The sequence below is a fragment of the Drosophila arizonae genome, chromosome 5, assembly GCF_054131065.1.
Source record: "Drosophila arizonae isolate 15081-1271.41 chromosome 5, UAZ_ARI_1.0, whole genome shotgun sequence".
In the NCBI taxonomy this organism is placed as follows: domain Eukaryota; kingdom Metazoa; phylum Arthropoda; class Insecta; order Diptera; family Drosophilidae; genus Drosophila; species Drosophila arizonae.
In genome coordinates, this window is record NC_142925.1 from 20,213,051 (window position 1) to 20,225,097 (window position 12,047).

A 12,047-nucleotide genomic window follows, 5' to 3' on the forward strand; every position below is an offset into this window, starting at 1 on the left:
TGTTTATTTTTATTTTTATTTTATTTTTATTTTTATTTTTTCTGGTTTCATCTCTTAAGTCGCATATTTCTTTTTTTTACTGCCTATCTCTCTCTCTCTCTCTCTCACCTTTTGTCTGTCTCTCTCCCCCTCTCTTTGTCTCTCTCATTTATTCTCCTTTTTTCTCATAATCGCACCTCAATTTTCGCCTTTCTCACAACTCCTTAATTTCTTTGTCTCTCCTCTTTATCTATTTCACTGTACTTCTCTACGGATGTATTCCTCTATTCGTCTATATTCTTCGACTAATTTTTCGAACTAACTGTATGTTTTGTAGTATAGCTGTATGAATACTCATTTGAGGCTGTGGAACATTTTACACATTTGATCAGCGGCTGTCGTACCGGGCTGTGTATAATCGTAAAGTCGTATCAAGATGCTGCTGGTTAAAGGAGCAAACGTCGACAGCTCATTAAAGTGTCAGAATAGCGAGCTGGGGTCACAGAAGGCCAATTATACGTACGGGGCAATTGCCCAATGCGGCACTGAAGCAACAGCAACGGAGGGGGCGGTGTGAAGGGGGAGGCGGGCGGTCCGTTGCCGGGGGTGTTGCGGCGATATGTGTGTTGGCATCGGGCATAGATATCTGTGCGAAAGTATCTGCCAAGACAAACACTGAAATTTTATAGTTCGCTTCCTAATTGCACTCTGGGGGAGTTTGAGTTTCTCTTTTATTTTGCTTCTTTTTTGTTTTTTGTTTTTTGTTTTCTGTTGCCTTGCTGCAGAGCTCGTCCAACGACCGTTGTAATCGTCGGCAATTGTACGGAATCAGCAAGTCGGCAAAAATAATGAAAGCAGTGATTAAGACAGAGAGTGTGAGAGAGAGAGAGAGAAAACGTCCAACTTTGCCACTCAGATACTCATATGCAACTGGCATCAAATTTACCATGTGGATAGCAAAAAGGATGTTTGGTTTGCAGGTCAAACGGAATATTTCAATAGCCCAAAATGGGTAAGACACATGTGAAGGTAAACAGGTGAAGGTAAACACTCTGCTCTCCCAGAGGTCGCAGCCAAATTTGTTCCAAGTCAAATTTTGCAGCGAAACAAAGGCTAACAGAAAGCGAGGCACCCGCAAAGTAAATGGAAACTGGCAAGAGCCTGCACTCCTCCTGCTCCTGCTCCTCCTTCTGCTCCATTCCGCTTTCTGTCTTCTGTCAGCCATTAAATTCGCCCAAAATACAAAGTGGAAAAATATCCAAACGCACACGAATTAAATATTAATCATTGTCGACGAGGCAGTCTTATCCCAAACCCAATTCCCAATTTGAGTGCCACTCCCACCGCCCGCCTCCCATCACATGCTTGTTTACATGTGTGGGTGTGTGTGTGTGTCGACTTGGGCTGTAGGTTTATTTGGTTAGTGAAGATACGCGAAGGCTGGTGCATTATTAAGCACTGTTTATGTGACATTAGGAACATAAAAGACAACCGACTAACAATATTCCAAATGAAATGAATGTTTCAGGTCTGCAGACACGGAAACTTTAAAATTGAATGGAACAGTCGGACGCATCAGGCTACAGACATGTCTTGATCCTTGTTCCAGTTGCCTTCCAATTGGAGTCTCGTTGCGTTTTGTTGCGCATATGTTGCAGATATTTATGAACATTCTGTAACAATGCGACCGATTGGACAACCCACCCCCGGCCACAGTGCGGCAACTCGAGGGGATGCCATGGCCGGCGACTGCAACAATGGCATCTTAAATTCGCATTTGAAATGAGGCGCTGCCAAATTGATTACGTGCCACTTGCTCACATCATCAATTTCCGTCCATATGCGCGCTATGTCGGCCAGATCCGGGCAAGGGCTGCTGCAGCAGTTCTCCATCCCCTGTCCAATACCAGCACCATCATCACATAACTCTGCCCTCCCACTCCGCCACTGTGAGCACACTCAAAAATTTGTGCGTCGCGTTAATTGCGCGCATTTGTTGGCTTTGGTTTCTGCGGTTGCAGTTTTTCAGTTGATTTCCTCTAATTGGGATAAGCATCGGTTAAGCATTTCCATGTGACCTTTACATAAGAGGGGGATGTTATACTGCAATCAAGCCTACCAAACAAATAGTTAACAATTTAAAAACCTGCTTAGAAATTCGAGTACTTGTTCCTTAATTTTGGTATTTACTTATGTTTTCTATTTGGGATTTAAATTGTTTTAGTATATATTAAAATATTAAAAAACAGCAAATACTTATTCAAACTAATCAGTTTGTTTGTTTATTTTTATTAAACCTGGAATTCAAATTGGGGTATTTATTTTTATGGCCAGCATTAAGCAGAGCTGTTTTTTATTTTGGACAACATTTTCGTTGTTAGTTATCCGCCTGAGGATCTACACCCGAATTTGATAAAAAGAAACTATATTTATTTATTCATTTTTATTTTTGTTAAAGATCTCTTTAAACCAAATTCAGGCAAATTATTTTAAAGCCTCTAGGCATTGTTGAAATAAATTATATCGCTGTAAAATTGGAAACACTTTAATTCTGGTTTATATATATATTTATTATTTATTCTCATTGAATGAAACCAGCTAGCTTTGCTTGGAACAACTGAAAGAATATTCTCTGAATATTTCCGTTAGATTCTAATGGATTCATGGCAGCTGCAGAGATCTCTTTATGTCATGATTTTTCTGCTGCTGCTGCTGTTGTTGTTGTTGTCTACATTTATTATTGTTTTCACTTTTGTCGCATAAAAATGACAACAAATTAGTTTGGCTGCCACGCGGTTTCCCGCTGTGTTTTTCACAGTCCTGATGCATATATATATTTTTGTTTGATTTTTTTCTTTTTATTATTATGAGTGCACGTCCTTGAGTACTTGGCAATAAATTATGTGACCGCTGTTGTTGCTGTTGTTGTTGTTGCCGAGCCGGAACTACCTATTCAGAAGGTATCATAGAACAACCCTCACGCCCCTCGCACCAACAGTGGCTTGGCCAGGGTGTAGTCAGTCGACGTGTTTGATTAGCTTTATTAAATATGCAAACAATGAAATTTTTGTTTTGTTTTTGTTAAAAAAAGTGGAAAATTTTTGACGTTGAATTGCGAGCACAATTCAATTAAATGAGCGAAGAGGTGGCACAAATATATTTTTAATACCATTGCCATTGCCTTCAGGACTATCTGCCTACGACAACCCCACCGATTTGTTTTAGGAAATAAAAAAAAAAAAGAGAAGACCTGGGAATGCATTTGAATTTTTAAATATTCATTTTCATTTTCAGATTTTTTTTCGCTCTTTTTTGTTAAGTTACCGTAATAAATAAAAATGTTGCAGACAAATTTTTTATGAGCTTTAGCGTGCATAATTCAAAGGCGTTTCCATTCGGCTTTTTTCATTTCTGCTTCAAGTACTTGATATTTACAATGAACAAATATATTAATTAAGTCTCTGCAGCTGTTTGAATATTTAACTAAGCAATTTTATTTTTTTGTACTAACTTTTATTATCGAGAAATTGTTTATCCTATTTATCCTATTTTTATATGAAATCTTAGCAAATCAAAGTGGGATGTGGCCATTGGATTTTCTTATGCGACTGTAAATGCTCCAATCACCAATAAGACAAAGCTTGAGCACTCCCTAAGAGCGAATCGTCTGCCAAAAGAGAACAGGCAACAGCAAGAGAACTTCGTGCACTGCTTTATCGACCCGCGCTCAGTGTGAGATGCAATTACACTTGGACAAATGCTATAAGCTTTAGATATAGAATACTATATATGTATGTATGTGTGTGTATATAGTAAGGTTTTGCCATGAACATCAAAGCAGCATTTTGGGGTTCTATTATGTATTTTTATTTTATTTTATTTTCTCTAAGAATTATGAAAATAACTTTTACTGTAGATTGAGTTGAAGGGCCTAAATATATTATTTTATTATGTTTATTTATTTATTTATTTATATGTGACAGTTTATTTTTAATCAATTTACGGTATACAAAAGTGTTGTCTTTTACATTTTTGTTCATTTAAGAGTACAGGACTCATTCAACTTAATATATAATATTTTATACAATGGAAATTGTTTTTTTTTTTTTTTTTTTTTTTTTTTTTTTTGAAATAACATAATTACGGGGGAAACCCCCATAAAAATTATCTTATTTAACTGAAAAACTACACATATATTATTTTAATTTGAATGTTTTTCTACTTGTTATATTCAAGGAATAATAAATAATTTTTTATTACTCATGCAATTATAATAAAATTAAATGAATTAAATTTACTAAAATATAATAAAATATTTATAATATTATATAAGATCATTTTAAATTTATTATCTTAGTAAATGTATTATTTAAACTGTTATTTAAATTAATTATTAGAAAAATTGCATGATATGTAAGCTCGGTAAATTTCTTCAATCTTCAAGATCTCTACGAAATCATCAAGATTAGTGGAAAAAGTTGCTGCAACATGTTGTAGATTTACAGAAACTCTCCAAAAAATGTGTCCAGAGTCGTGAACTTGAAATTCGCTATTATGTTTCATCTATATATGTATATATTTTTTTTTGTCCATTCTCTAGTTCACATTGTCAACGATTTCGCTTGCTACAGAGAAATGCCACGCAGGAGTAGGTGGATGAATGGAGTAAGGAATTCCCTGGTGGCCGTCAAGGAAATCCAAGTACGTTCTGGTAGATAGGTAGGTAGGATAGTATGCGCATATGTAGATGTCCACGTGGATGTCGATGCGGATGCTGGAAGCTGAATGTTGTTTATGATGCTGTACTTTGGGTTAGATTCCACCCTTTCAGTCATTGGCATTGGAATTGGCTTTGGCTAAAGGGATGCACTTACCGTTCCTTTAACTGCCAACAAATAACAAATAACTAAATGTCAGAAAGTGCACATATTGTATAAAATGGTTCATTAAAAATGTCAATTGCATTTCGCTACCCAAAAATTATATATATCTATTATATATATGAAAATTTTGAAAAGGATTTACTGAGAATATTTCATTTGAATATGATCGAAATGCCTTGAAAGTATTTACTGCTGTGGATGCCTTGGCTTTTTAAAGAGAAACTAGAGCTAAGTAAAAACATAAGAATATTTGTATTTGTAAGTCAATATGATTTTTCATTATTAGTATTATATATTGGGATAGTCGGGTTTGGTTAATAACAGGCCAATACACAGATGAAGAAGATCATTTCATAAAATATAAATATATATATTACTTTGGAATTATTTTATATTTATAAAGAATTATAATATTATGTAGGTTTTTTAAATAGCTTTAGAATTAAAGGTTTATTAAATTTTTTGTTTTTTTTTAGTTTATTTTCCCAGCTTATTAAAATTCCCATGTGAAAATCTAGTTATTAAATTATTTATAGGGAAATCCTTTGATAGTCGTTCAATCTGAAAAATATTCTTGTTTGCACAATCGAAGCAGCTTAAAGCACTTGGCCAAATCATTTGCATTTGCCTCTCCGAATGATGCCCGCACACCGCTTGACGCTCATCAATTATTCGTGCATCAGTCGGATTTTATCACGGTGCCTGGATTGCTCGCTGTTGGCTGTTGGCAGTTGGCAGTTAGCTCGTCTGGCCGAGCATTGTTTAACAATTAAGCGAACAAGTTGTTTAACTTTACCTAAACGATTTAAGTCAACAGTAAACGAAATGCAGTGCCATTCCCCGCGGCAAACGGCTCACTTGGCTCATCCGCATCCGCATCCACATCCTTCTTCTTGCGATGAACAGAAATCACAATTTGCCTGTGCTTCCGCTTCCGATGATGGCAACGACAGCAGGCTCTCCTTTTTTATGGTCTTCCATTTTCATTTCATTTTTGTTCTTGTTGCTTTTCATCCTCAGCTGGCTTCGCATTCGCATCTGCATCTGCAGTCGCTCCGCTGAAATGGCAAAAATTTGTCAACAGTTTTTTGATTTGCTTGCCGATTTTTTTTTTTTTTTCGTTTTTTATTGCGACTTCTGCTTTGGACAGGTTGTTTGTTTTGCAGCTCGTAGATTGCAGTGTATTCATTCAACAGGATGCATGAGGAAGTGGAGGCAGCAGGTAGGACGTCTGTCTAAAAAGTGAGAAAAAACATTCGATTTCGGGCAGCTTTGCCGCCCACCCAGATTCATCGGCATCCCCGTTGGCGATCCAATAATTAAATTCGCTGGCATATCGGCGTTTGCTCAATGGAATTAACTGTTGTCAATTATCCATGTGAGGACCCGCCGCTGCTTTCATGCCTCTAAATAGCAAAAACCTGGCCTTCTTGCTCTCGGACGCCAATAAAATGTCACTTGGCCAGCGTAGGAATCGCCAACGTCATCGGCATTGCCAGCGGCATTGCCAGCGGCATCGGCAGCGGCGTCGGCATCGACAGCGGCGCTCGTGTCCGGCGGCAGTCGGCGTTGGGTTTTGTACACTGAATTTGGCATCGCCTGCAAATGGAGTTGGAGTTGGAGTTGAGGCTGGCGATCGTTCGATTGGAGTCTTCTGGCCAGGTGGCGTCTTCGGCGGTGGCCAGCGAGACCACACAAGTTGCTTAATTTGTTGCGCTCCATGCCCCAGCTACAAGTTGTCTCCGCTTGACTCCCCATCAATCAGAGAATGGCCCGCTTTTTGTGCCACCGCCAATCTCGTTTCATAAAAATTCAGAACACGAGCGCAGCTATGCGCTTTTTGCGTATGCCCCGTATTGTTACGACTCGAGCATTTCGATGCTCGACGCGGCTTTTCTCTCCCCAGCCACTATGGTCATGACAGTTCCATCAAATTGCGTTTCATTTCTTGTCTAGCGACGAGCGACGACGACCCGAGGCAAAAGGCCAAAACCTTGCTGATGAAAAAAAATAAAATAGGAAAGAAAACAATGTCTACTGAGAATTTGCATGTGATATACCAAATATATTCAACTTCAATCAAATATTTAAATATTTGAATGTTTTCATTGATTTATGTATACTGTTATATATATTCTGTGATATGCATATATTTCGCTTAATTAGCTTGGCATTTGGCTTATTACTCAAGGCATAAATTGTGATTTATATATATACATATATATCATTGAAATAATTAATATTATTTAAGGATGACGGCATATCCTTACCTATATTGATATAGAGTTTGTTGGATATTTATTCTGAGGATATTTAAATCAGCAGGCAACTGGTTAACATATACCTTATACTTCATAAGTTTCTTGAGTTAAACTAAATTTATTATTAAACTATTAAAATTGTAATATATTTTATAATTAAAAAATATACTAGCATATCAACACATTAAGCAATTTTTTCTTTTTTGGCTGCTCTGAAGAAGGCGAATAAAAAACAACTTATTCAATTTAGTATGACTTAATCTATAAAGTGTATCAAAAATACATTTCGTTTACCTTGTAACACAAAAATATTAGATCAAACTAAACTACAGGCAAATTATAAAATGCTAATAGATTCACTGGAAATTGGATCAAAGTGGAAAGTATTTAAATAGAAATAGGTAAACTCAAAAATTGTCCACCTTGTGCAAAGAGTATGAAATTCGGAAAGCAAACCATGTAAAGAATTTGATTTAATGCGTGCGCTAGTAAATTCATTACACTTTCACGACTACGTGGAATAAATTATAATAAAAGACGACGCACATATGCGCGAAAGAGAAATGAGTTCTCAGAAGCACATGGCAGAAGTCAGGAGGTGGAGGGCATCTAAACGAATTACCCGTAAACCCCAACATAATCAAGTAAATTAATAGATGCGCCAACAGTACAGAAGAGAGTACCAGGAGCTTTGGAGCAAAACAGTTGCGGCAACAGAGATCAAAGTAATTAATTATAATAATTAAAAACTTTTTGAAAAGCCGTGCGCCGAGTCGACAGCGAGCAAAGTTGCGAAAAGTTTTCAGCCTCTGCTACCAGGCGGGTGGATGTTGAGTGTACGCTACCCTACAGCAATATATAGATAAAAGGGTATATACACCTGTTAAAATTCTGAGATGTCATGTGAGCTAAGTATGCTTGAGGATAATGAGAGGAATCTTTCTGAGAGAATAACAGTTGAAATTCCTACTTAAGCCTGAGACGGTGCGGTACAGCTGAGGAGTATGTTAAATATACTAAATAAATATATTAGCATGGACTTTATACTCTTGCACTTAAACACTTAAACACCTTCAACAATCGAATTTGTCAGGGCATAGAATATGCTAGCAAAACTATATGAATATAAATCAGTATATAAGTAAAAATCCAGATGATAATAAAGAATAGTTGATAGCAATAGCTAATATTTGAGCTCTTGAATAAAACGTAAGAGTATATATAATGACTCTATGAACTCATGTAATCACTGTTATATGAATATAAACTCAATGTCTGTTTAATGTAGGGTATTCTATAGTTAAGCATTCTATGCTATGATTACTCATTTTCAGTTGAACTCAGGATGCTGCTAATGCTTAACCAGCTCGAGCTGGTGCCAAAGTGCGTGTACCTGTTGAGACCTGAGCAATTCCCCAAGCAAATAACATATTCATATCTTGTCGTGGCTGCTGCATCTCTTGATTTACATGCTCATCCACATGCCATCCAGCCACGCCCCCCGCCTCACGCCCATTAGGCAGACCTGACATCATAGTTTGCCATTTGTCAATGCGGCACTACTCGTTGTTTTAATCAGCGCTAGAAGCCGCGTCAGGTAGTTCCGCTTGGTTGAGCAAGCTCTCTCGCTCGGTTGACGTGCACCAGTTACCAACACTGGCTTTTTGCGCAGTGTTGCTGCATATGTGCACACGCCCACTTCATTGTCATTGTTTGTGCCCAGTGGAGCAGGCTGTGCACTTTTTGCGAGATTAAACAGCATCCGCTCGCGAGCGGGTTGCAATCATCTAAAGTGTCTGCCAGGCACGAGCCTAAGGCAGCTGATGCAAAGTCGAGGGGGGCTGGGGCACGCCCACTTGCAAGCAATTGAATGACCTTTGAACAAAAACAAACGAAACACTGTGGCTGTGTATTTCACTTTTTATTACACATCAGTAGGCCACAAACCATATTTCTTAGCATAGGTGTGTGCGTATGTATGTGTATGGGTGTGTAGGGGGTGGGGTGGGAAGGGGGCGGATGGGAGATTGGCATTTAATTCGTCTTGTAACTCGTCTGGTCGTATTTCCATTTGCCATCGCTGCCGAGTGTGCCAGTGGTCTCGTGGTGCAGATTATTTCCGTACGCATCCTTGGCATTAGTGTAGCTGACCAAAAGTCCTTGCAGCTTGGAGATATTGCTCTGGTTAGCTCCAGCTGGCTTGTAGCTGCCAGTGTTATAGCTGCCTGGGTTGTAGCTGCCTGTATTATAGTTGCCCTGGGTGCCCGCTGCCTGGGCAGACGCTGGCCGAGTGGAGCCAGTGGCCGAATCCTCACCAAAACGTTGTCCGATGGTGATATCGGGCCTGAAAGATGCATATGTATTATAATATTGAAATTCTTCAAAACGACTTCGACTTTTTACGTACTGTACGATTTGTTGGACGGTTCCACCGCTGATGGTGGAGCCATCGGATTGCTGCACATGGTGGGTTGAAGTTAAGAGGGTGGTGCCACCGTTCGACGAGGACGACGACGATGACGATGAAGACGACGACGAGGAGAACACCTGGCGACGCAAGCGTCTCAGCAATTGAGCACTAACGGGAAACACATTCGATTTGTGACCCTCGGAGTCAAGTGTGTAGATTGCCTTGGGAATAAATTGGCCAGCGTCTGTGCAAATTCGCATGGAGTAAAATGGGCATTAGATATGTTTATTAGAATGCGCGTAATTTTATAAAAATATATGGGTCTATAATAAAATGTAAGCATCGTCTTCACCTTTCTTAGCTATTTTAATATTATTATTATTATTATATATTAATTTCATGTAAACCTGATTCGTATTGATGCAAATGCGAAAGTGAAGAACTTACAAAAATAACAGAGTTTTTTTTCTAAGCATTTCACATTCCTTGCAATGCATATATAATTTGTTATTTTCTTTGGATGATAACTATTTCTTTTTTTTTCCACTGTATTAGCAGTTTAATATATGTAAAATAAATCACGTAATAAATATTTTTATAGATATTACATATTTTAATACATAAGCAAGTATAAACTATAACAATAAACTATTGATAACAATATATAAATCATTTTTATTAATATTTTATAAAACATTCATTATATGAATATTAAATTATTATAATAATGAAATATTATATAATTATATCTTCATATAAGAAAAAATAAAATGTGTTGGGCAAATTTATTAACGAAATTTTTAAATTTACATTTCGTATACATATAATAAATAATAATTCAAAAAAATATGATAACCAGCAATTTCTTAGTAAAACACTATTATTCTTAATCTAATGAATATTGTATTATATATTTCATTATTATGTATATAGCTAGCATGTACTATAGCAACATGTTCCCCAACATCAGCATTATCTTGAATATCAATATATGTATGTATAAATCTGGTTGAATTATAAGTACTTTTAGTCGCACTCAATGAAAATCATTGCCAGCTATTAATAACAATTAAAGTTAAGCATTAAGTGTTTGTTAACAGTATACACAGCTAAAATAAAGTTACTTGATATAGTTGCTAGTAACTACAGCTTGTATCTGACGCATCAGAGCCGGCTCTACTACAACCAATTATAGAATTTAAATTTAATTTGTCACAGGGCCCATTTAAACTTGACTCTAATGTAATTTTAATGACTTATAAAGAAATGTTTAAAATGTTTAAATAGATCCTTATCATACAGATGAACGTTTTTGAATGACTCAGACTGAGGCTGTTTAAGTATACATAACCATTAAAACCTAGAATAAAAGACATTGCTCAGCAAACTAGTTTCGAGAGAGTATTACAATAATATATCAAAACCTCATTAGCTGCTGCTCCCTTTGAAACTATGAAACGGTAAATAATTTATGATTTTAATTCTATATCGACTCTTTTATATAGTATCATATATATGTATATACTATCTGATATACATAGTACTCCTACATTGCAATTGTATTAATATTATTATAATCTTTATGAACTTTGAAAAACCAAATTTGATATATCAACTTGTTTGCATTGAAAATCATCCTCCCAAGAGCCTTCAAGTTATTAGCTATAATTTTTATATGTACGCATTATAATCCATAATGAACATGACTAAGCTAAATATAATTATAATGTATATAATTTTTTTTTATAAAATGAACTTGAGATGGCTCCACAGCTATTGAGTTTCAATGAACCTGTTTTATTCATTATCTGTTTTTTTTTTTTTTTTTTTTTTTTTTCATTAGACAACAGATTTTGAAACAGACAAATCAATGTATGGAGTGGGTTTAGCTAAACATTTACTCATATTTATAAATATATAAAGGCGAAGATGTTCTGCGTAGCTTAACTTTTTTTTTTTATCACGTTTACGTATTAGCATACACGTCTTCAAAGGCGTTAATGACGAATAAAGTCAAGCTGAAGACGATAATAATAACCGTTGGGCTTGAGTTTGAGTTCGTTTTCTAATAGTCGAAATGCGTTGTTCGTATAGGATGATGTAATTGCGGCTTTGGGCTTCCAACTTAGTATAGTCTAGCAAGAGTTCTAAGCGCTGATGACGCATCAGCTGCTTGGCTGTCATCGTACTCACCGGAAGCGGCATAGGCAACGGCGAAGAGGGCGAGGGTGATGACAGCGTACTTCATGTTGATAAACACTATCCAATTAAAGATCCAACTACAAATATTCACCAAACACACAGTCACAGATTAGTCAGCAACGGCAGAGAACGCAAAACTTACACAATACGAAAGACTTAAGCAACGAACGCGACACGATAAAACTCCAAAACGACTAAACTGCCGATGCCGATGTTGGCGGCTTTTATATGGAAATTTTTAGCGCTGACGTCGTGCGAATAACAAGAAGAAGAAGAAGAGGCGCTCAAATCGCAAAACCAGACAAACAAAAG

General features: G+C 36.8%; 1 protein-coding gene across 1 annotated transcript; it reads right to left on the reverse strand.

Annotated features, from left to right (window-relative positions):
• Positions 1–9,023: 9,023 nt before the first annotated feature.
• On the reverse strand, positions 9,024–12,006 carry hui (hase und igel). The gene is made up of 4 exons (XM_089471365.1): positions 11,878–12,006; positions 11,727–11,812; positions 9,531–9,777; positions 9,024–9,467 (listed from the first exon to the last, which is right to left on the reverse strand). The coding sequence occupies exons 2-4, from the start codon at positions 11,779–11,781 to the stop codon at positions 9,158–9,160; spliced, it is 612 nt and encodes a 203-aa protein (XP_089327491.1). The 5' UTR covers positions 11,782–11,812; positions 11,878–12,006; the 3' UTR covers positions 9,024–9,157.
• Between the last annotated feature and the right edge of the window lie 41 nt (positions 12,007–12,047).

Coding starts and splice junctions, on each gene's coding strand:
- hui (XM_089471365.1), bottom strand. CDS start 11,781: ATGAAGTACGCTGTCATCACCCTCGCCCTCTTCGCCGTTGCCTATGCC. Junction 9,778..11,726: donor CGTTGCCTATGCCGCTTCCG/GTGAGTACGATG, acceptor GAATTTGCACAG/ACGCTGGCCAATTTATTCCC. Junction 9,468..9,530: donor ACCGTCCAACAAATCGTACA/GTACGTAAAAAG, acceptor TGCATCTTTCAG/GCCCGATATCACCATCGGAC.